At 34.6% G+C, this 25,111-nt stretch overlaps 2 protein-coding genes across 2 annotated transcripts in view; one reads left to right on the forward strand and one right to left on the reverse strand.

The window, feature by feature from the left end:
- Positions 1–1,606: 1,606 nt before the first annotated feature.
- LOC128550954 (uncharacterized) lies at positions 1,607–23,186 on the reverse strand. Its single transcript, XM_053531149.1, has 6 exons — positions 23,163–23,186; positions 21,743–21,880; positions 6,939–7,035; positions 6,280–6,363; positions 4,503–4,730; positions 1,607–1,808 (listed from the first exon to the last, which is right to left on the reverse strand). Exons 1-6 carry the CDS (start codon positions 23,184–23,186, stop codon positions 1,624–1,626), a joined length of 756 nt encoding a protein of 251 aa, XP_053387124.1. The 3' UTR covers positions 1,607–1,623.
- Positions 11,404–25,111, forward strand: part of LOC123542607 (uncharacterized) — a 48,493-nt gene continuing 34,785 nt past the window's right edge. Inside the window, exon 1 of the mRNA XM_045328530.2 lies at positions 11,404–11,574. The gene's annotated coding sequence lies outside the window, so the exon portion shown is untranslated. The remainder of the gene's footprint in view (positions 11,575–25,111) is intronic.

Genomic DNA, 25,111 nt, shown 5'->3' on the forward strand with positions numbered 1-25,111 from the left:
AATCTCCGTGTGTTATTAATAACCTTACACAAAGCAGTGAATCTCCGTGTGTAATAAGTATCATGTTTCATAACACCAAACAGGAGCAGGGTGTTGCACATTACATTTTTCCTCATGAACAAGCTCAGTCAAATAAAGCCTGCTAATATTTGCTTTGTTGTGCTCTTATGCTTCCAAACGATCCTTTTATAAAGTCTATTAACCAACAAAACTAGTATTTTAACATTCCCTCTACTTGGCCTCACGGTTCGTATTATTTCTTGTTCTTTTGGATCATGGACTCGATTCAATGTTATTTTCCGTTTAGTAGGTGCTTTGGGACAAAGGGTTCTTAAGTTTCTTGAACAGACTCAATGCAAACGGCTGCATTTATTTTGAATGCTTGTAGTTTTTGCATCCGAGAGATTTTCTCATAGATCTAATTTTTTAGCTAGTATTTGCTGTGAAATATGCAACAGAGGGGTGTCCTTTTTAAGTTACGTTTTGTCACTTGTCGTGTATCACATGAATGGTAAATTGATATTTATCACAAAGTTTCCAAGTTCTCTTCTTTGTATCAAATGCATTTGATATTCGTCAAGTGTGTTGTTAATTGCAAATTAATTATTCATCACTCAATTATATTTCCTGATTGGGAGGGGACTTTCTTTTGCATCAAATGCACCGAAGAGGTGAACGAGGTCAGGACAGCAATTGCATTCCATTCATGATGATGCATATGTCGCGTAATTTCTCATCGTCTAACATTTAACATATTATTTTGAAATATAAATATTTACTTGCTATGTGAAAATTTACTTAAGGTCCAAATTTAGATCAATATGGAAATGTTATATTCTATAGTAAAGGAGTATTTTACAAGAAAGATAAATTACAAACGACATTGCACAGTCGTAAATGAATGAAACAAACCCTCATCTGAATTTGGCAGATTTAGATAACATTGTTATTACATGTACTGCTGAACAAAGTGTATCTTTTGTCTTTTTGAATTATTTTGTATTGTGGCGTCCTATGTGACTATGGCGGCCGTAAACATCAGCCTCATACTTAGACGTCATGTTGATGTTATTTCTAGTCCATTGGGATAATGGAGTCCATTCATTTGTACTACTAATAAAAATCCTTTTACGTCTATGCTTCCTAAGGAAATATGTTTTGAATTTGTTTAGTAGAGGGCAAAATTCCTATATCCCATACCTTGTGATTTTTTAAATGAAATAAATTATCAGAAAGTGTTCAATTTGCTTATGACATTATTATATTATTTTCTGAGGAATAAATCTTATATTTATTCGATTTACAAAGTCTCAGATCCACAAGCAATGACAAAATAGGGGGCCCATTGATTGTTTACAGAGCCAAAGTAAACTGAAGAACAGTTGCACTTACTTCATGTAAAAAGAAAGAAATACATTGTAGTTACTTAGCCATTATAATCTTTTCATTCCTATCATTTCCTTTTTCTCGTCAGCATAACAACCTAAAAAAATGTATGAAAATGCCTTATATAGCATATTTATGTAGGTATTGGAAATTTTCAAAAACTACAAGACCTCTTCTTACGATCAAACGTATTTTATTTTTTTGGCCAAATGACTGTTAAGTCAAAGGAAGGCTACATCAAATCATCACTGAACTTTTACAAAGACAAAATGTGCAATCGCTTGGGTCAACAAGATATCCTTTGTCACCGCAAGATGAGGCACAGGCCTGTTTCGCAGCCATACAATCAACTGAAGTGGTTTGGGACTTCGCCGACGGTCCCTGTGATGTGACATAGGGTACCTGTGACATCGTGGTAGTTCCTGAAATTGATAGTATATTTGATGATTAGTTAAAAACTAAATCTTTTGTTTTTTGTTGAGATTAACGTCATATCGACACATTTATAGGTCATATGGCAATTTTCAAGGTTTGATGGCGGAAGTCCCCATGTGCATTATTTAGTCACCGGCGGGTACCTGGGTAAAACCACCGGCTTCCGTAAGCCAGTTGGATGCCTTTCTTACTTAAAGAATTCAACGCCCCGAGTGAGGCTCGAACCTACATCGGTGAAGGGCAAGTGATCTGAAGTCAGCGACCTTAACTGCACGGCCTCGGAGACCCCTTAAAATTACTGAAATGGATTGCTTGGAAAAGGTAACAGAGTTCATGGAGAGGAAATCTTGCGACGCAAATGTCAACAATTATGAAGTACCATATAAGATTTTCAAATATTTGTATGCATAAAAACTGACAAAATGTCTGTCAAGAATGAAGGATGCGGTAAACTAAATCGGTTTCTTAACCTTTAGCCTGCTGGCGGCAAGTGATTCTGCCTTTGCGACCAGTGCAGACTAAGATCAGCCTGCACATCCATGGTCTGCACTGTTCGCTATTCAGTCAATAAATTTTCATTGAACACCTCTTCAAATGCCCAAATTCAATGATAGATCAGACCATTTTAGAAATTTAGCAGGGTAAAGGTTAAAAGACAAATAAGTTGTTTCTCTTCGAAAAAGGCTAACACTTGTTTATAGAAAACCCTTAAAGAAACGTCAGGCATTACTGTTACAGTAAAAGATGGCAATGTAAATGAAATTAGAAGGTTTGGCTTAGATTTTTTTGCTTGGTGGTTGAAGGAAGTCCTTAGAGGATGTGACGTCGCCATAACTGACATATTAAATGATCCGTTGATTGAAAAGATTCTGATTAAAGAATTGACTTGTTGTCAACCACAAGTTGCTTTCAGGAGCTGAATGGAAAGCAGCTGAATGTTCTGTGCTGCTTAAAAAAGTCAGTCTTACGTCAACTGAAATTTCAAACTTATTTATGGGAGGTAATTTCAAATCATATCGCATCGCCTTCTTTGGAATAATTTTTGTAAAACTGACAAAGCCTTCTTGATTTTAAAAACGGAACAAACTTAGTTTAAATGTCGTTTTAGTTTAGGAATGCAAAAGGTCTCAATTTCATATTATTACAACAAAAGATATACATGATTGCTTAAAGGAATGCTGTTTGTTTGACCAGGTTTAACAAAGCCCATTCTTATGGGAATGTTGTTTACAAAGAAATTGAGTCGTGTCGTTTATACTTTTCAAGCGTATTGTTTAAGTGATAAAATGTTTTATTAAAAAAAGTTGAGCTGACAGATCTGAGACGTTTTCAACGGGATCCGGACATTTGCCCCCCAGGACATTTGCCCCCCAATAAAAAAGTGGACTGCTGGACATTTGCCCCCCAGTTGAAATGGTAGATAGGACATTTACCCCCCAGTGCTTATTTCTGAAACAGACATTTGCCCCCCAATATTTTTGTCCCCTAGTGATATTTTAGGAACTTAGTAGAAGATAATTATCATATTGTAGATAACATTGTCTTTGTTTCTTACATATTTCTAGTAGATAATTGCCAAATTAACAAGTTTGAGTGTTAAAAACATTGCACAAATTAAAAAATTATAACATTGTTATGAGCACTTTTATAACTCAATAATAGGCTATTATTTACCTTAACACCTGAATGTAATTAACATATTCATAAAATTTTTATCAATAAAATAGTTTTTTTTTTACTGAAAATTGCCTTTTAGAGTAATTTTAATAATAAAACAACATAAAACACAGTATATCTACTGGCACATAGGACACAAATATTGGGGGGTAAATGTCCATTCTAAAAATAAGAAGTGGGGGGCAAATGTCCTATCTGCCATTTCAACTGGGGGGCAAATGTCCGGTAATACATTTTTTCATTGGGGGGCAAATGTCCTGGGGGGCAAATGTCCTACAATCGTTTTCAACACATTACAACTGAACGTTATGCTTTCCTTGAAAAGGTGTCATGACTCAATAGCAGACAGTTCTGAAAGGCCACCTCGACTGAACTATGATATGTTGGTGTAACTCTTAATGCTCTGTTTAATTGATATATTGTTCCTTTCGCTCTTGTTGTTTTGATTTGTCTAATATAGTATGTACTCTTGTCTATACGTTTTTATCATATAAATCCTTACGTAAAGTTCTCTGGACTGCGGTATTAGGAAACTGTATTAATTGCATGCTCGATAATTATCTTTGCTCTGTTTGAAGCGAGTTTCGTGTAAAAACGTTTCAACGTGTCATAAAATGTTAAACCGGAAGGATAAACGCGCATGCGCTATCAGACTACTAGAAAGATACATTCCATTAGAATTTCCATAATCTGTCCCTTAACGGCTTTTCAAAAGAGATACAACGTCTAGCAAATAGTAAACAAAACTAGATAATAAGAAGTCGGTCAATTAAAATAAAAGAAATCATTTCTTAATTATTTACGTCCCCGTTTCTCATTATATTGTTTTTGTAGAGTAATGCATTAAGATGGATAATTAATTATATAATATGAATACATAAACAATTAACACTGCATTCCAGAATGATAATACGTTGGTAAATTCCTTAAACGCGTTTTGTTTACAAATTAGGAATACAAAAATACAAAAAAAAGAAAACAAGACTGATATTGGAGACCTTAACCTTTGGCATCAACTGGATCAATAAGCACTGGTCCTATTGTTGTAACTGATGGTAGTGCGCGGTTGCTGCACAAACAGAAATCACATCCGGCTGGACCTTTAACGTATCCATTTACACACTGTAACGTACACGTTTGTTGTGAAGGAATACATGGTGTATAACCGGTGCCACTTCCGGCGCCTGTCATCCCACCGCTGCCACCTAGCGGTGAAATCATTCCTGCACTTCCTGTAATGACAGAACAAAAAATGAAATAGAACAAACATAAAACTGTGATAAATTGTTATATATGTTATTATATGAATATCATATGGCAGCGTGTGTGACATTAATATTGTAAACCCGAGGGTATAATGTCACCCGAGACGAAAGCCGAGTGCTGACATTCTGTTTCGAGGGATGACCATATCATTGTCACACACACTGCCATATAATATTTATTTTATTATATCGAACAAAATTAATTAAATAAAAAAGTTATAAAAATGTTTTTAATTCTTTTGTTTTTCTTTCTATAAATTAAATCCGTCTGAATAGTGGCGTCACTACTACATATGTACAAGGGAGGCAATCATTTGAAATATTGAAGCATTTATTTGCCCTTGTATGACATTATATCAGCGCGGTCACATGACCTGACTGCCACTTTCGCTTGGTCACGTGTAATAAAAGGTTGAAAATATTTTTGATATTCAAAATTTCTATTTCTCCGGTAATGGGTTTATATTATTCTGGACGAAAGTGTGGTATAATAAACGCTAATACTGTTCAGTCACACACAAAAAGTTTGACTGTTTAAAATACAGTTACTGAGAAATCTTTTTTTTTCACGAAGGACTAATGTTCGTGTATTTCGGACAAGAAACGATGCGCGAATTTAAAACAGCGCTATCAATAATCCGTTAAATGCATAAATAGTTTCCCGAATTTATTTCCTTTACGGAATATACGTATATAATTTACGCTCGTGGATTTTAGTCTTTCTCAAAATGTCACAATTTGAAATCTTAATGCGCGAATTTAAGGCCGCGCGAAACGGCCTTTTTTGCCGTTTGCGCGAAATTTCATATCTACAACTTCAAATGATTCCACAGTAATTATTATACAATACATTTATTGTCACATTTTTAGGTAGTGGATCCGTAATGACAATTAACTTGCGATATTTCCTGACTAATATGAATTCAATGCGATTGTAATTGAGTAGGATACGGAAAGGTTATATTATGGAGTGTCATTTTAATCGATTTTCCTAGAAAATGTTAATAATTAATCAAACATATATAACACCAACTTAACTTACGAGATATAGAAATAAAACACACATAGTTATATATATATATATTTTAAGTGCAACCTGTTTTTCCTGATTTTATACTTCCATGTAACTGTCAATTGACAATTTACCCGCAACCCATCCCATTAGAAAAAAGAAATCTTTACAATCACAAATACCTTTGCAGAATGTTGATGAAATGGTTTTAACAGAAATGAATTTACAATTATTATATAATGATCTGATGTTTTGAGTATATATCAGAAGAATCAAGCTAACCAAATGTACATGAATAGATAATTTTTTTTGGATAAAATCAGCATCAGATTTCAGCTGATTCATCCATCCTCACGTAACATTTCTTTGGGCTGTGACTGAAGGAATACTAAGGGAAGTGCGGAAAGTTTGGTATCTCACATTAAATGATTTAAAGAACATAGGTCTGTTATCGAGACATGGTAGCCTGGGGCTGAACTACACGGAAATTAAAATGTGAAATACCTCCTCCTCCAAATGGTGAATTAGGAAACGGATTTTGCTGGGTGTTGTAAATAAAGCGTCTCTGTTTGACAGCACTTGACATTCCTGGAATAAAAGAAATACATTTTGATACCGCTATAAAAACATTTAGTACCATTATCAGGTGTTAAAATTCAAGTTAAAAATGTCAAGTTAAAATTTGTCGATGACAAAACGATTTTTTATTAAACAAAAACAGAATCATTACTTATGTTCAAAGTATGATGAAAACAAATAATTTGTCGACTATTTGCAAATTTCTGTATTTATTTTGTTGGGTTTAACGTCGCACTAGCACAATTATAGCCTATATTGCGACTTTCAAAGCTTTGATGGTGAAGGAAGACCCCAGATGTCCTTCCGTGCATTATTTCATCACGAGCGGGCACCTGGGTAGAACCATCGACCTTCCATCAGCCAGCTGAATGGCTTCTTCACATGAAGAATCCAACGCCCCGAGTGAGGCTTGAACTAACATCGGCGAGGAGCATGTGATTTGTAGTCAGCGACCATTACGAAGCCCCCCCCCCCCCCACCCCTCTCCATGCAATGTTCTGCTATCTATAAACAAAGCAAAAGAGTCATATTGAGCCTGTAAGTTTAAACATCATTTGAAGAAGTTTTTGTATTTGTAGTCTTACCTAGCACCGAAATAAAGAGAAGTTTCCAAAACATATTTGTCGATTTCCTTCGATGTCTTGTAAAAGTTTTTTCTTTCTCTATTGTGTGCACAAACAACTGTTAAGTATGATTCCAATCGTAGTTATGAATGTTTATGAACTAGTATTAACAATAAAAATGGGCCAGATATGGACATGCCGTACACTGCCACAAAGTTCTGACTGTGTCCGGAAATATCTATCACAGACATGACCTAATGAACTGATATGTCACCTTCATGCGAGCAGATAATATACAGGTGCATCGTCAAGGCATGTTGCTACGTGATAACTTTATCAGAAAACCTTCTGATTAAATTCTCATCAAATTTAATATGCCGGAAAAAGGTAAAGATAATAAGAATCATACACATTTGCCTACCGTTTAGTTTAGTGTACACATTGAAAAAATATACCTATTCTAATATGACTAGCAATGATGTCGATGTGATATTTAGCGCCATATACATATCGAGAAATAGCGCTTTAAAATTTTATCAAATATTTTACATGTTTAAAACGAGATGTCACATTGCACAACTGTCTTGATTAATTTACATCCATACTGAGTTGGTTATTTGCTTTGCAGAATATTTCGCCACATTTATCGCCCAAACTGAACTCTTCCGCAAGAAGTGTTACCATTTTCTGTCCTAGTGTGTATAAACAATGGAGCGTGAAAACCTACCATTTGACGCCAGGCATGCACAAAAACAACAGTTTGTTTGTTTGTTTGTTTGTTTTTGGGAAGAGGGGGGGGGGGGATGGGGTTAACGCCGATTTTCAACAGTATTTTAGTCATGTAACGGCGGGCAGTTAACCTAACCAGTGTTCCTGGATTCTGTACCAGTACAAACCTGTTCTCCGCAAGTAACTGCCAACTTCCCCACATGAATCAGAGGTGGAGGACTAATGATTTCAGACACACTGTCGTTTATCAAATAGTCACGGAGAACATACGCCCCGCCCGAGGATCGAACTCAAGACCCCGCGATCCGTAGACCAACGCTCTACCTACTGAGCTAAGCGGGCGGGCCTAAAAAGAAAGAAAGAAAGAAAAAAAAAACCAGCAGTTTTATCATATAGAATCTCAGTTTTACAATAAAAGACATATTACAATCGAAATCATTTATAGCAAAACCGTGTTTGAACACTATTTATACACTCGGGCAGTTATACGTCGTTCGAAATAATTTCACTCGGGATGCGCCCTCGGGAAATTATTACGCCGAACATATAACAGCCCATCGTGTATAAAATGTGTTAAAATACGGTTTTGCTAAAAACATTTCTGGGCCTAATTTGCTGAAATTTGAAAGTAATAGATAATAACATACTGACCGTGAATTAAATTACAGATATCAGAAATAAACATTATTCATTTATCGTTATAAAGCACTAAAGCTACCTCTATCATGTAAGTATATTGGACACATAGGCACAACATTAGTTTAACAGTTGGGAGAAGATATATTGTGACCGTTAAAAGTTATTCGCTGATACTTATAGGGGTAAAAATGAAATCCCATCACATATTGTTAGAATTCATATAAGACGCCGTAAAGTACATGTATGAAATTTCAGACATATGACTGCACAGTACTCATATCCACTCAAAAATAGTTCTTCCATGCGAGTTCCGGTCAAGCCGGTGCTATATATGGGACGCGATGGGTTCTTTACTTCTCATAAACAGACTCGATCAAATCTATTCTCTTACTGGTTTGCATGGTTGTGTTGATCTTCTGATAGGTTTGTTAACAGATAGAATCTATATATTATAAATGTAAGTTTTGACTTATTCATTTTTTTTTCTCAATGGCCGAGTTTATATCAAACTCAGTGCCACGGGAGGATATTCATTATCATTATATAGCTAGGAATTTTCTGTCTGAAATACAGACTGTTTTTCACTAATAAATACAAACCTTTTATGCGGAAACATATTCAATGGTTGGACAATTTTTTTTTAGTTCTGACGTCAGAAATGATGCACTAATGATCTATCGCTGATCCTTGTGTCAAAATGATTTCAAACAAATTTTCAAAGTTACTTGTGTAGAATAAAAGTCAATTTCGACTGATGTAACACTAGAAATAGGTTTTTATAAGCACATTGAGGTATCTAACTCTCGAGCCGAATATATCTACATAATTGCAAATCAGATATTGTTATGATAACCCTATTTCATCATGAACTCTGAATGAGTGGCCTTCATCTTCATTGCGGATACAAATATTGCGGTCGGTTTTGCGTCCTGACTCCTTGTCAGTTCGGGTTCAAATCCTTATTCCGGCCCAAATGATATATTAACCCAGATCATTGCAACAATAAAAACAAAGAAAAAAAAATCAATTAAAATGTCTACACACCTTGAGAAAAGTAGGATGTGTTATGGTTTCAATGTGGTTAAAACTGCTATTAATGTCAGTCTGTTTTCGAAACCGGATACGCTTGTAACGGGTTCTTTTTAAAGTGCTCTCAAAGGAGCGTCAGTTTTGAAGAGCAGATTCACGCCTACCTTGCTCCAAAAGCACATTTTTTATAAACCTACACCAACGTCAAAACATAAAAAAAGAAATACACGTAAACAAGGAGAGGGAGTTTACAAAAAATAAACATCAAAGTCTGAGTTAGTTTACGTTAACGCTAGTTAAGCGTTACGTTATTGATAAAGTGTAAATTTCAAATTGTGTCACTATAACCTATACGGTCACATTTATGTTTGGTTCCGCTATAAATGAAGGCGTTTAAACCGCACACATCCCATTTTAATGACATTTCGGTTTAAACATAAATGTAAGGCGTTGTACTTGTAACATTTGGCATTGATTACTAATATTGAACGTCGCGTTACGTTATTTACGTAAAGTTGGCGGGGGCAGATGTTCTATTAATATCATATATTAGTAATAAAAACAAAAATGTCTGATTGATTGTTTCATGTGTTACGGTCAAATATTTATTAAACCGCACTCTTAGGGAAAAGTGCACGCTTCGATATAAATAAAATCATTAAAAAACTGTAATAAGGGTGTGGTTAAAAATAAACTTTTCTTATTTCAAGCAAGCCCTGTTCACACGATTATTATATAGTGAATAAACTTTGCGTAATAAACTTTACAGTTCAATACAGTCAAGCCTGTTTTAAACAGACAGTCTAGTGAGTTTCACATAATGACTGCTTAAGACAGATACTGCTAAAGGAAAGTGGCTGAATAATACAGGTGGCCGCTAAAGCAGGTTTAATTAGGCCTACATTATATTTTGAACCGAAACTTTATTAGACAGAGCATCTGCAAGTACTGAAATCACTTTCAACCCATACATTCTGATCTGACTGTTCCAGTTTCCAGCTTATTCAATATCCTTGAAGCATCCGCCCGGTATTGTAAATAGCAAAATCTGTTACTGCTCTTCCTACAATCAAGGTTTAACAGGAAATACATCTAAACCAGTCAAGTTATGATAATTCTAGAACGCAATGGCTATATTTTCATATTTAGTAAAACTAATATGAGCCGCACCATGAGAAAACCAAGATAGTGCATTTGCGACCAGCATAGATCCAGACCAGCCTGCTTTCAAAACCTATTGCAACTAGAGAAAACATAAGCGAACAGCATGGATCCTGACCAGACTGCGCGAATGCGCAGGCTGGTCTGGATCCATGCTGCTCGCAAACGCACTATGTTGGTTTTCTCATGTTGTGGTTAAATATGTCTTTAATTTATGCCCAACGTTCCAAATAAAGAATGAAATATATGTATGTGGAATGAATGACCTTTGATTTATTGCCACATTTACACGAACCATTTAACACTGGCGTAGATCATTTTAAAGTATAATTGAGCCGCGCCATGAGAATATCAACATAGTGGCTTTGCGACCAGCATGGATCTAGACCAGCCAGCGCATCCGCGCAGACTGGTCAGGATCCATGCTGTTCGATTTCAAAGCCTATAGCAAAAGAGAAACCATTAGCGAACAGCATTGATCCTGACCAGGCTGCACATCCGCAACAATTTAATGTACGACCTTGACCTTGAACCGTCACTTTTTCATGACGTCTCATCGTAAGAAGCAGTTATGCCAAGCTATTTCAAAATCTGTTTTAAAATAAGGTAGATGGTAAAAGTGTATACAGCGGACATGCTTTTCTTACGGGAATAGGACAGATAAACGGACAGTTGGCCGGACAAAAACATGATATCTTTACAAAACTAGTGCATATTGAATATACATAGTTATACATTATTTAAGGAACACGGCAATACGATGGAGGTCTAAGTCACTTGGAAATAACTCGAGTTACCACGTGAACACGGCCTTGCAAAAACAATAGTCATTTTAGCCATGCGTGAACTTCCTACTACATCATCATTTAAAGCAATACAAACCTAATACACTTAGATCTTACCATTACTTTAAAACCATATTTTCATCCGGTCTCGTAGTTGTCTTTTTCGTGTAGAAACTTTATTTTTGACTTAGAATTTCCAGGTGATGTATTTGACAAACATAAAGCATTCGTTATAGTGAACCAAGGGAATGCAATAGCAAGATACACTAAAAATTATTTGAAAATGGATTAGGAACAAATGAAGCATAACTACGGTGAGTGAAGTTTATTTTATTGTTGGTACATTGAAAGTTTGAAGGGACATTTTAATTTATTAAAATAACTTAACAACCTGTTGTCAAATGTACGTAAATCAGCAGGGAATAGTCATTTGGGTAATAAAAGCATCATTTCGTTCATTAAAGTGTCATTTCTTTCATAAAAACGTCGTTTCTAACATAAAACAGATTATAAAAACGTAATTTCGTTTATGTTTTAAAATGTTGCAACGTTTTGAAGATTTCAAATTAAAAATAAGATTTGTACTGTGCGGGTAACTTTAATTTTATTTAAACTCTTTGTTTTACAAACTGATTGGATTTTACATAATTCTTGTTTCCAGAGCTACCTTTTTTCTTTTTTCTTTTCGGGTTAAACATTAACCATTATGCCAAATACTGTTAAGTATTTGAAGAAAATAGACAATACTTGATTATGTCACTTTGAAGTTTCATTACAATTCATTTCAAATTAAGTTTCTAGTAAAGAGTTAGAATGGATGCAGTCCCTAAATAACAAAATGCAAAACGTTCCAACATCTACACATTATGCAAAAGACTGTTTTAGAGGTTCTTATTGAGGTAATCAGCTAGTGATTGGCAGTCAAGCAAGTGTCTTCAATCAAAACATACATGTATATTTAACTTACATTACGTTTACGGTTGAAATGTCATGCACGAGCTGTTCAAACATCTAAGTAAATTAATTGTTAATTAAATAGTCTACGTTTCAACTTCCGAGCTTTAATCGATTAGACTTGCAAATTAACACTAAACATTTAACGAACAGCGTGTGAGCTTAGTCTTAAAATACTTCAATAAATCAATTAACGATCTGATTAAAGAGCTTGTATATATCAACATAGGCAATGTACCGGTAACTAAGGCCTGAGCAGATATCTCGTAAATACAATGCGCTTGTGATATCATTACCTATAAATGACAAACTGCAATGACACTCGGCAATGTTCCTGTGTCCACTCTTTCTCGTCAGGCAATTTGGCATTCTCCAAAAGCAAATACAGCTCAACGCTTAACTTTCTGTACAAAAACTAGAAAATGCTGAAATCGCGTGCGGAGAAAACGCAATTACCAACAAACGTCTGCTTCGTAAACGACACACCCAATGTTACATTGTCTGAAAGCTTTCGCTGACAAACTTGCTGGTCAGTCTATCAGTGTAGTACATTAAAAAGAAAATTCATATCTCAACACACGTGATGTAAAACGGGCCCCAAAACACACCTAAAATAACACGTTTAGTGAAAAATATGAAACACTCTTTATAATGTAAGTAACAATACAATGAGGGCAAGAGTTGTGTAGATAGTTGATACATCTTCACAAAAAGAATGTTTTAATAGACAAAAAGCATTGCTTTTAAACATCCGCGTAAGAACGTATAAAAATGACACATAAAATATGTAGTATACACATTCACAGACTGCAAATGTTATACATAAAATACTCCATAATTGTGTCATTTTATTTAAGACAAAGTAACATTAATTTTGTGTGTGTAAGAAGAATCCCACACACATTATGTGTTCTGAAACAATACATAAAACGTAATCTTGAAAAATTTAATTTAGTTAAACTGCCTAGTAAAAGTGCAATTTTTCATCAAAATATTAAAATGATCTAGATCGAACGTCTTTTACATATCGCAAATGGAAAAAAAATATACAAATATTCATACTGGTTAACACTTTATGTATTTGCACACTTAGATTAACCAACTCAAACTTCATATACTAGTAGATAACATTCTTTCGCATGGATTGTTAACAGGATATTCTGTTGCAATGACATGAATGAACCAGATCTGTTTTGACTTTCAGTACGACGTAAGTATTATTATCTAAACCTTAATACATCTCTGTGTAAAACAGACTTGAAACTTGTTAGTTGTGACAGATTACTCGATAGGTATATGTAAAGTAAATGACATATCATTTTGTATACAGGTCGCTTAACCAGTACCGCCCAAAATTCGACTTTTCAAAATGAGCATGTCGCCATATCGCCATATGAACAAACAATATTAAAAATTCCTCAAACAGATAACGATGCAAATACTTTATATAGTAATACCTCACGCCTGTCATCGCAAGAATCCCATATAACAAAAAAAAATGTTAGATACTCTTGCTATTTTATTAAACATCCTGTATTTAATTCTGTTGAAACTATTCTCTACATGTTTAGGATATTCACTGTTTAACTCAGACATTTCTATAAAAGTGGCTTATGACATATAGTACAGATTTATGCCATTGTCACAAACGTAGTATATATAGCTTATATTAAATACAGATTATTTCATTTTTATAAACGTAGTGTAATATAATATAGCCTATGATGTTAAGTACAGAGTGTAATGTAGCTTATGACGTTAAATACAGATTAATTCATTTTTTCACAAACGTAGTGTACTATAGCTTATGATGTTAAATACAAATTAATTCATTTTTTTTACAAACGTAGTGTAATGTAGCTTATGGTATTAAATACAGATTAATTCATTTTTACAAACGTAGTGTAACTAAATACAGATTAATTCATTTTTTTTTTTACAAATGTAGTATAATATAGCTTATGATGTTAAATACAGATTAATTCATTTTTTGTTACAAACGTAGTGTAATATAGCTTATGGTATTAAATACAGATTAATTCATTTTTTTACAAACGTAGTGTAATGTAGCTTATGATGTTAAGTACAGATTAATTCATTTTTTTACAAACACTTAGTGTTATCTAGCTTATAATATTCAGTACAAATTGATGCCTTTTTCAAAAACATAGTGTAAGATAGCTGATGATGTTAATTAAGTACAGATTAATTATTTTTTTACAAACGTAGTGTAATATAGCTTATGGTGTTAAATACAGATTAATTAATTTTTTGATACAAACGTAGTGTAATATAGCTTATGGTATTAAATACAGATTAATTCGTTTTTTTACAAACGTAGTGTAATGTAGCTTATGATGTTAAGTACAGATTAATTCATTTTTTTACAAACACTTAGTGTTATCTAGCTTATAATATTCAGTACAAATTGATGCCTTTTTTCAAAAACATAGTGTAAGATAGCTGATGATGTTAATTAAGTACAGATTAATTATTTTTTTACAAACGTAGTGTAATATAGCTTATGGTGTTAAATACAGATTAATTCATTTTTTTACAAACGTAGTAGTGTAGTAGAATATAGCTTATGATTTTTTAAATACAGATTAATTTAAACAATAAGTTTTCGGCAACATTTCAAAATTTCAACAAAAATCAAACAATGGCGTCATATAAATATACTCTTTTTATGACCTCAAAAAGTCTCCCCGTACTTGGATTCAGTGTTGTTATATTTTCTGCTTCTTTGGGATCATGGGGTCCATTCAACATAATTATGTGTAATAGAGTTCCGCTTAAGCCGGTGCTGGAAGTGTGTGTGTGTGTGGGGGGGGGGGGGGGGGGGGGCCCCTTTCATTACCTCTCATGAACAGACTCTATCAAACCGAGTCTGCTATTATTATTCTTGGTTGCATTCTTTGTTTCCATCAGATCATTTTACAGATTTTATTTTTTTCAACTCATTTTTGAAACGTCACAAAAATATATATAAATGTCCAAAATTTGCAAAATAGCAATAAATGCTACTCATGAGACAAAAATAAAATAACGCCGTTGTCTTATTTGAATGGAAACGTTAAATTTGATATATGTATGATATGTAAGCATGTTCTTGTAAAAATATCAGAATAAACCAATCGGTATTCTTATATAATCTTATAGGCGATATTCAGCCATTTTCTGAAAACTCAACATCTGAGTGTATTTTGTGACTCCTTAAAAACTGGGTAGTGGTGGTAAACTCTAATACATGATTTGACGTCGACATTATTGAAATTTTGATATATATATTTATATATATTTTTAAATGTTAATATAGATCTAAATGTATGATTCATTTTGAAATATTACAGACATTAATCTTTAAGATAATGACAAAATGAGCCGTGCCACGAGAAAACCAACATAGTCGGTTTGTGACCAGCATAGATCCAGACCAGCCTGCGCACCCGCGCAGTCTGGTCAGGATCCATGCTGGTCGCTAACAGTTTCTCCAATTCCAACAGGCTTTAAAAGCGAACAGCATGGATCATGACCAGACTGCGCGGATGCGCAGGCTGGTCTGGATCCATGCTGGTCGCAAAGCCACTATGTTGGTTTTCTCATGGCGCGGTTCAAATAGCAAATGGTGGATAAGCTGCTTTGTTCAGTATTCTTACAAAAATTAATTTTTTTATTTATTTTTTTTAATTTAGAGAGAATTGCAATAAATCTTGGGCGTGTTTATTACTAGATGCAAATTTCCTCATCTTTCATGGCGGATAATAATTAATAAATATTGCACAAACTTCAATCTGTAATAATAAAATTCTTAATATATCAAATACCTGCAAGTATATGTGTTTTTATGATTGATCTGGAAAAGAAGAATGACTGCTTCTCTATGAACAATAAACCTTAGAAATTTTATCTAAGTGGTGGATGGAGTTTTGTTACATTCAGTCATTTGGCATTACAGAAAAATTAAACGCACTTTCTAAAACGCAGAAATTATTCACTGTTAAAACATATTTTGCTGTCAATAGTTTAGAGCATTATCATTTATTTATTTATTTATTTATTTGGGTTTAACGGCGCACCAACACAGTGTAGGTTATATGGCGCCAAACAGGACTTCAAATTTTGGTTCTACATCTCATTTACATCGAAATAAAAACATGAGGTATGGAATAAAAATTTGCATACCTGCTGGAATCACAGTTACTGCAAAACCAAGTGTTAAGACCCTATTAGTCGCCTCTTACGATCATGCAAGGGTAAGGCAGTGGTTCCAATTCTTTTCATACATAGATCGTCCCAGAACCACATGGGGCTAGAGCATTATCAAGCATTAAGTCAGCTATTATTTGCTTACAACTGGCTTAAAATCCTCAATGAGCCGTCCCTCCTTTCTATATGTTTGTTTATCTATACCATTCATGCACAGAATTGCAGTTACAGTTTGTGCTGCCGATGGCTCTTGGGAGACGGCTTGTCCTGTTGGATATTTATTATCGCTTCTTTCGTTAACAGGGAGTGCACATTGGATAGCGATTGGCCATTTTTATAAAAAAAAATTTTCACTTCATCAAGCTATTTGACTAAATGTTAACACAAATATGGAAAAATTTAGATCAATCTAACCTACGCGCTGGCACGTAACAGAACACACCGTCGGCGTAAATGCCTGTACAAGGTTAAACTAACTTCAAGACTGATAGTGACTTCCAGTTTAGAGTTGTTTATTTTCGTCTGTAAGTATATTTTAAAAAAAACTGGGCGTGATGCATATTTCATTTAACTTTAGAAGAAGTAGCATTATTTTAACTTTGGTGCTTATATTTCCTTGTAACACGGATGAACGGACATCGGCGATATATGACCATTTTGCGTCGATTCGCCGTAAAACCCAGCTCACTCACACATCTCCTCGGTTGTTTACAAATAAGGGTGTTACTATTCAAAAAAATAATTTGAGAAGAAAAAAAATGTTCGCCTGAAATTTTGTCGATTTGAAGTAAAGCGGAATTATGTACATGTATTTTCTTTTTGGTGAATCAACAATTTACTTCATTATTGAAAGTAAACAGACGGAACGTGTCTTATAGGTAAAAAGCTTTATACAAGCAATTTTGGTTAAATACCGACATTGTTTCCTATAGGCCTTCACTATGTACCTATTTTTGTTCTCTTTTGCGGAAGACCTATACAATAACACATGGAATGTACACTTTTTTCTACTGAATCACAAGAGACACTTTAAAGTTATATCTCCACATTGGATTAACCGATTAATTTGTTTTGAAATTTTTATTCGAAACGTCTTTCAATAGTTTTATATGTTCGTACTGTATACAAAGCCAACCTTTTGTAAATACCTAAATTTCCATGAAATTAATATTTTAATTTGTTATTCTTATGTTTTAATATATTTTACGAAATAATCAAACTGAACATTACAACGGCGCACTTATAGCACGTTGTTTAACTATTTTTAATTACAGAAAGTAGCAGTGGTATTTTTTTTATTTCTGTTTAAAGCAAACTAATTGAGCAAAAACTTTAACATCTGTTAATTAACCGCCGGAAATTTTAACATATTCCTTTTGCCTATGTTTTGTTGCGTGCATTACACGACATTTGCCTTATTTCAGAGAATTCGCAAGCTCATTATAACTGAATGCAAATATTCTCCCTTGCAAAATGATAGATTGTTGCTATTATGTTTAACCTTTAACCTGCTAAATTTCTATAATGAACTTAACCATCATTCAATTTGGGCAGTACCATTTATTAGTCGAAGGGGTGTTCACTGAAAATTTACTGACTGAATAGCGAACAGCGCAGACCATGATCAGCTTGCACGGGTGTGCAGGCTGATCTTGGTCTGCACTGGTCGCAAAGGCAGAATCACTTGCCGCCAGCAGGCTAAAGGTTAAAAACTTGCGCATACCTTTATTAAAAGGTGATCTTGACTTAAGTTGTAAAGTTCTATTTATAAGTTATGAAAAGGAGCATCACGAAACCTACTAAGGAGAACTGTGACCAACTGCTATGTTTTGTTTGTTTGTTTTGGGTTTAACGCCTTTTTTCAACAGTATTTCAGTCATGTAACGGCGAGCACTTAACCTAACCAGTGTTCCTGGATTCTGTACCAGTACTAACCTGTTCTCCGCAAGTAACTGCCAACTTCCCCACATGAATCAGAGGTGGAGGACTAATGATTTCAGACACAATGTCGTTTATCAAATAGTCACGGAGAAAATACACCAACTGCTATGAGTTATTGTTGATTGATTAATTGATTGGTAGATTGGATTGATCGCACTGGTTTATTAAAATATTGTGTCGGTAGAAACTTAGAAATACAACTACTAATCTATTCATAACGAACCAAACAGAACAGAACAAAACATGTATCATATTAGATTTGTACATATAACATCATTAAATCTGTAAAAGCAGTGTTCCTGTTAAGAAAAGCAGTAAATACCGTTTCATGCCGCAGCTTTTTTTTCCGTATGTGATTTCGGCAATCTCTGGCATTGCTCATTTGAGCTACACTGACGCCTCAAAAATGCATAAATAGCAGTCGCTATGAAATCACTAATTGTCCTTATAGGTCAAAGACCGTCAAACGCAAGTTGCCATCCGTCATGATCTGTATCTGTGAATATATTTTATAAAAGCTTTCAATTCTGAACATAACGCAACACTTTAATGTACGATTACATAGCAATTTTATACGAGAGAGATAATTTGCATTCAACTAAAGCATTTATTTTTAAAGAAATATAATTCTTTCGTGAAAATTAAAAATACAATATAGTAACAAACATAGCTTTGTATGTTTACAGAACAGAAAAACTTTGAAAATACAATGAACTTTTGAAAATGTCTACTATGATCAATGAAAATAGACACCCTTCATTATCTTATATTTCCATACATCAGAGACTTTAACAACATTATATCTAAATTAGACTTTTCTAAAACGTAAGGGTATAAATCCAAGAGGGCAAATCACATCCCAAAAGCGTTGCCTCTCTAAACGGCAAGCCTGCATGCGTGTACACTAACAATCTACATACACCCGCACATAAATTAATTATACCGAGGACAAAAGGAACAAATAAGGAAACACAGTGGGGCACCGCCTTAAAACGGTCAGTGGCAAAACCACCACTGGGGAGCTTAAACCGGATTGTGGTGCATCTAATCAGCATGCTCCATAGTCACAGGACAGTGCACAACCACGAACCAAATCATACTGTAACGAAGTATCAAACAACAGTTTTTTATGAACATAAAAACATCGGAATGTTACCACTGTGGGGAATCACATGATCAAAAAAATCTCTAAACCAAAATAAATGCATGAATTATATGAATAATATTGAAGCAACTTTTGTTGTAAATCTAAAAGATAGCCTATCATATAGCAATAAAGATGTATCTTAAAATTACATAGATTTCAATCACAATTCCATTCTGATTATCTTGAACACTTCAAGAAACTGAGACTTCTTATGTTCCTTAGTGTTTTTAACAACAGGATATCTATCATTACTGTCAACTATATACTTATTTAACAATTTTCAGTAGTCTTATGTTAGGATATGTTTATATTCCATATCTTATCATGGAAGGAAATGTATTCATGTTCTTCAAAATAAAACTTTGGTTTAGAGATTATTTTGATCATGTATACTTAACCACAACAGCCTAAAATATGCATTTATGAACATAAAAAAACTGATCTAAAACTACAAATGGAAAAAGCAAATAAAATCTTGACTTTGTGATATGTCAGTATAAAGGCAATGTACAAAATGGAAATGTGTTACATTAAAAGTGTTTTCGTGTAGCATTTGTAACCCCTCCCATCTTAAGTAATCAACTTGCATTACCTAATCAGCTGTCATACATTTTGACAATAATTGCACAAGAAGCCGGCGATAATGGAGGTGAATACAACCAAACTGTGTACTGGAAAGTCAGAAATTTCCTCGAGGGATTTTTTCGTTATATTCGCTAATTGTCCGTCTTCGAGAAAATGAACATTCGCGAATGTTTGTTTGTTTTGGGTTTAACGCCGTTTTTCAACAGTATTTCAGTCATGTAACGGCGTGCAGTTAACCGAACCAGTGTTCCTGGATTCTGTACCAGTACAAACCTGTTCTCCGCAAGTAACTGCCAACTTCCCCACATGAATCAGAGGTTGAGGACTAATGATTTCAGACACAATGTCGTTTATCAAATAGTCACGGAGAACATACACCCCGCCCGAGGATCGAACTCGCGACCCCGCGATCCGTAGACCAACGCTGTTACCTGCTGAGCTAAGCGGGCGGGCTATTCGCGAATGTGGTATTGTTGTTCTATAATTAGTGTCATGTTTTAACAGGTTGAATATTCTTCCATTTTCAAATGTAGCCAACTTTAAGCTTCACGAAAATATCTGAATTCACAGTAACTGGTATACGAACAAAAAAATATCCACATACGCAGAACGCAAGAACGCAGCCATCCATGTAACACACTTATACACATGTATACATACTCTGTGCACATATACATTAGGAATAAATAAATGAATAGAATAAATATAAAACACTGGTAGAAAAATCATAACGAAGACAGAGATGTTTGCTTTTGTGGTTTAACGCCGTTTTTAACACTATTTCAGTTATGTAACGGCGGGCAGTTGACCTTACCAGTGTTCCTGGAGACTGTACCAGTACAAACCTGTTCTCCGCAAGTAACTGCCAACTTCCCCACATGCAACAGATTTGGAGGACGAATTATATCAGACACCCTGTCTTTTATCAGATCGTCACTGGAACACACGCCCTGCCCGGGGATCGAACTCACGACTCCCCGATCTGTAGATCTGTGCTCTCCTTATTGAGCTAAGCAGACGAACCAAAGATACAAATACAGTTTTTTATTCATTAACGTCTGTCCGCTTAACTCAGTAGAAAGAGCGCAGATATGCGGATAGCAAGGGCCGTAAGTTCGATGCATGTTTGAAGCGCATGTTCTCTGTGCCGATTTAATAATGACATACTGTCTGATATAATTCGTCCTCAACCTCTGGCCCATGTGGGGAAGTTGGTAGTTACTTGTAGAGAACAGGTTTGTACTGGTACAGAATCTATGAGTAGTGGTGGTTAACTGCCCGCAGATAAATATCTGAAATACTATTGAAATATGGGGTTAAACCCAAAACAAACAATAATCCATTAACCCTTATCATGCTAAATTTCTATAATAAACTTGTCCATCTTCCAATTTGGAAAGTACCATTAACTATTAAAAAGATGTGCACACTGATTATGATCTACACTGGCCGCAAAGGCAGAATCAGTCGTGTCCAGCATGATAAGGGTTAACGATTATATAATGAACGAATGTGAACTTAATAGGACTTTAAAAGATTTCCGAAAGTTGCGGTTTAAAGTTAATAATCAACCCAATAGATAATTAACGAGTCAAGTTGGTTGATAATTAAGGTAATGAACCAGTAATTAACATTTTGTAACTTACAACACCATCACGTATTCTCCTAATACTCTTTTCGGCATTTTCCGACCGCTGACGGAAACAGCCGGAGAACGCCGAAATTGCATATGGAGAATACGGAATCACACGGAAATTACCGACAGTCATTAATGGGTTCATTACCTGAAAAGCACAAGACTAACATTATAATAAGAGATAGCAGTCACGTGTTAACAAAAACATCAACGAACAATGAATTATATTTTATTGATATAAATTATAATATTACTCCTACATTAATCTTTAAAAGAGATATCATTTTACAAATATTCATTAACATAAAAAAACAGCTAAAGAGGTAATTTAGGTAAGTGATAGCGTAAATATACACATGTGTAAAACGTATCTTTACTTCATCTATGATCCATGTTGTTTTAAAGGAGTACAAGCGGCAACGTAAAGGGAACAGAGAGTTATGATTCAATGAAATTATATCATTAGAAAATGATCAATTTGCAACACTTAATTACAATTCAAGGAAAAGAATTTTGTTGAGTTTAACGTGGCGCCGACATAATTATAGGTCATATGACAACGTTCCAGCTTTGATGGCGGATGAAGACATCTGATGCCCCTTCGTGCATTATTTTGTCACGAGCGGGCACCTGGGTAGAACCACCGACCTTGCGTAAGCCAGCTGGCTGGCTTCCTCGCATGAAGAATTAAACGCCCTGAGTCAGGATCGAACCTACTTCGATGAGGGGCAAGTGATGTCACACTCGGCCACGGAGGCCCCTTCGAGTAAAGAACGATCAAGATTGTGACAAAATATAGTTAAAACATGAAAGGTAGAAAATAAGTTATTTTTATAGTCATTACTTATACGAGCATTATTTAAAAACAAGAAGGGGCCTCCGTGCCCAAGTGGGTAAGGTCCCTGACTTTGAATCACTTGCTATTCATTGAGGTGGGTTTGAGCCTCACTCGAGGCGTTGAATTATTAATGAGGAGGAGCGATCCAGCCAGCTTGCGGAAGGTCAGTGGTTCTATCAAGGTGTCCGCCCGTGATGAAATAATGCACGGAGGTGAACATGAGGTATTTCGCCACCATCAAAGCTGGACGTCGTCATATGCTGTGTGGCGGCCGTAAAAAGTCGCCCCGACTTCATCTCAATGTTGTTATATTATCTGGTCCTTCGGGATCATTGATTTCAACTCATTTAGATTTGAAGATTGAATACTGCTTAGGCCGGTGCTTGGGGCGTGGGCAGTGTTGTATTTTCCATTACTGCTCATGAACAGACTCAATCAACCAGAGTCGGCAATTTTCACTGTTGCCTCGTTCTCGGTGCTTCTGGGAGATCTACTTTTCAGATTTTATTTTAAGTGTGACGGGTTATTTTTTTAATGTTTTTGTCGGGTTTAACGTCGCACCGAAACGATTATAGGTCATATGGCGACATACCATGTACCGGCGTACTAGACTCATTATTTTTTACTTTTTAACTTGGTAAATCGAAAGTATAAACGAACTAGTGTGTAATAAATTTAAGTGCATCAATATAATACATAATCTTTTTCACCCTATCTGCAATTCATATAAGCCTAATACTTAAAATACAAATCGAAATATGGGAGTACAAGCTGTGTCATCATACATCTCCTTTGAAGATATAGCTTTCGATAAAAGTAGTTTTCGATAAAAGTAGTAAGAAATGTGCAATGATCTTGCAAAAGGTTCGGATTTGTGCATTTTGTTCAACGCAGTTATATAAAACTCAGTGATGTGTCATAAAAACAGTAACTATCCGATCAAAGTTGAAAAACAGTTTTCGTCATTCTCAAGGACCAGAAATTTATGAATATTATAACAAAACTCTTAGCTAAAAATACATAAAATCATCAGTTTCAATTAAAAAACAGCAACAGAAATTCAGTTATTACAGTGTAAGTTTTATCATTTCGCAGTCAAAAACGTGACTGTAGAGCTTCATAAATATTATTATAGTCATCTTATTTACTTAAGAAATAATAAGTTCCCAAACGTGGTTTATCGTAGAATAACCCGAGTTTTGAGTTCTTATGCGTAAGAATATATCACGAAGGCCGTAGGCCTGAGTGATATATTGTTTCGCATAAGAACGAAACCCTCGGGTTATTCTATGATAAATCACACTTGAGAACTTATCATTTCGATTCTAACACGACATACTAGTATCAACAGTGTTACAAACATGGTAACTACTTTTTACGACCGTGCTACGCACCTGGATCGGATGACATCATTGCACGCAAGTGGTTTATTGCAGAATTTTTCTCTAAATGTATGTAGGTTATGTTAGAATAATTCTTATTGCGCTGACACAACTCTTTGAAATGATACCAAAAAAAACATGGGGCATCGCTTTGTGGATTAGATACCTTAACTTTTAGCCTGCTGTCGGAAAGGGATTTCGGCTTTGCAAAAAAATCATCCTCATTACCAACTTTTAGTAACATCGATCTATTGGAAAATCGATAAATTTGCCTATATAAACAAAGAAGGAAAAAAATACTTAAACTTAAATAGAAAAAGTTCTATTTGGAAATCAAAAATTCGATACCCCACAAATTAAAGTTTAATTTATTCCGGATATAATGAATATTTTTTTTAAAAAAATATTTTAATATTTGGTTGGTCCTTTTTTACTTTAAACAGACCTCAATTCATATAGACTCTATAGGAAACGGGTAAAAAGAAACTGACTTTTTCAGATATAACAGATAAAATGAGATATTTTCCGCAAAAAATAAAAAATTCGATACCCCTAAAAATGTAGAAAAATTATTTAATTTTCGTTATGTGTAATTTGTTTTAAATTTTATAATGGTTTGTTTGGTCCTTTTTGCATTTTAGTGTGTACAGTGAACATTTCTTAAAATATTCCGGCTTTTTCCGCCATCATTCGTAAGTACTCGGAAGCTGTTACGGAAAATATTGTCGTCTGCTAGTCTGACTTTGTCGGTACAAATTGTTATTGCTCAAAGCCTATAAATTGTAGGCTACTTCACATTGACAAAAAAAAAAAAAAGAAATTGTAATTAGACAATTTAAAACAAATTGATTGTTGAACTCAGAAACGCCGAAACCTAGATCTACTGTCGTTTAAAATAACGTTAGGGAGGATTTAGTATTCAATTCGCATTAAATATACAAATGCTTTTAATTTTCATCGCAAAAAAAAGCAACTAATTATCTTGTCTTTCCGTAAAATATAGTCTGTCAGTAATTGAGTTTCAAAGCATTCTTAAGAAATATAACGACGATTAATTTATTAATTTCCAGTTACCTTTATTATTTTTTGCCGAAGGATCTGGAGACATTTTTATTGCCGCGGCGGTCCGGATCCGATCTCCGACGCAGTCATCATTTTT

Source organism: Mercenaria mercenaria, chromosome 19 (assembly GCF_021730395.1).
Source record: "Mercenaria mercenaria strain notata chromosome 19, MADL_Memer_1, whole genome shotgun sequence".
Lineage (NCBI taxonomy): Eukaryota > Metazoa > Mollusca > Bivalvia > Venerida > Veneridae > Mercenaria > Mercenaria mercenaria.

Excerpts from the sequence above, each read along its gene's own strand:
- LOC128550954 (XM_053531149.1), bottom strand. The coding sequence starts at position 23,186 with ATGAGTCTAGTACGCCGGTACATG. Across the intron at positions 21,881-23,162 it reads GTCTAGTACGCCGGTACATG|GTAATGAACCCATTAATGAC; the intron begins GTATGTCGCCAT and ends TGTGCTTTTCAG. Across the intron at positions 6,364-6,938 it reads TCTCTTTATTTCGGTGCTAG|GAATGTCAAGTGCTGTCAAA; the intron begins GTAAGACTACAA and ends CTTTTATTCCAG.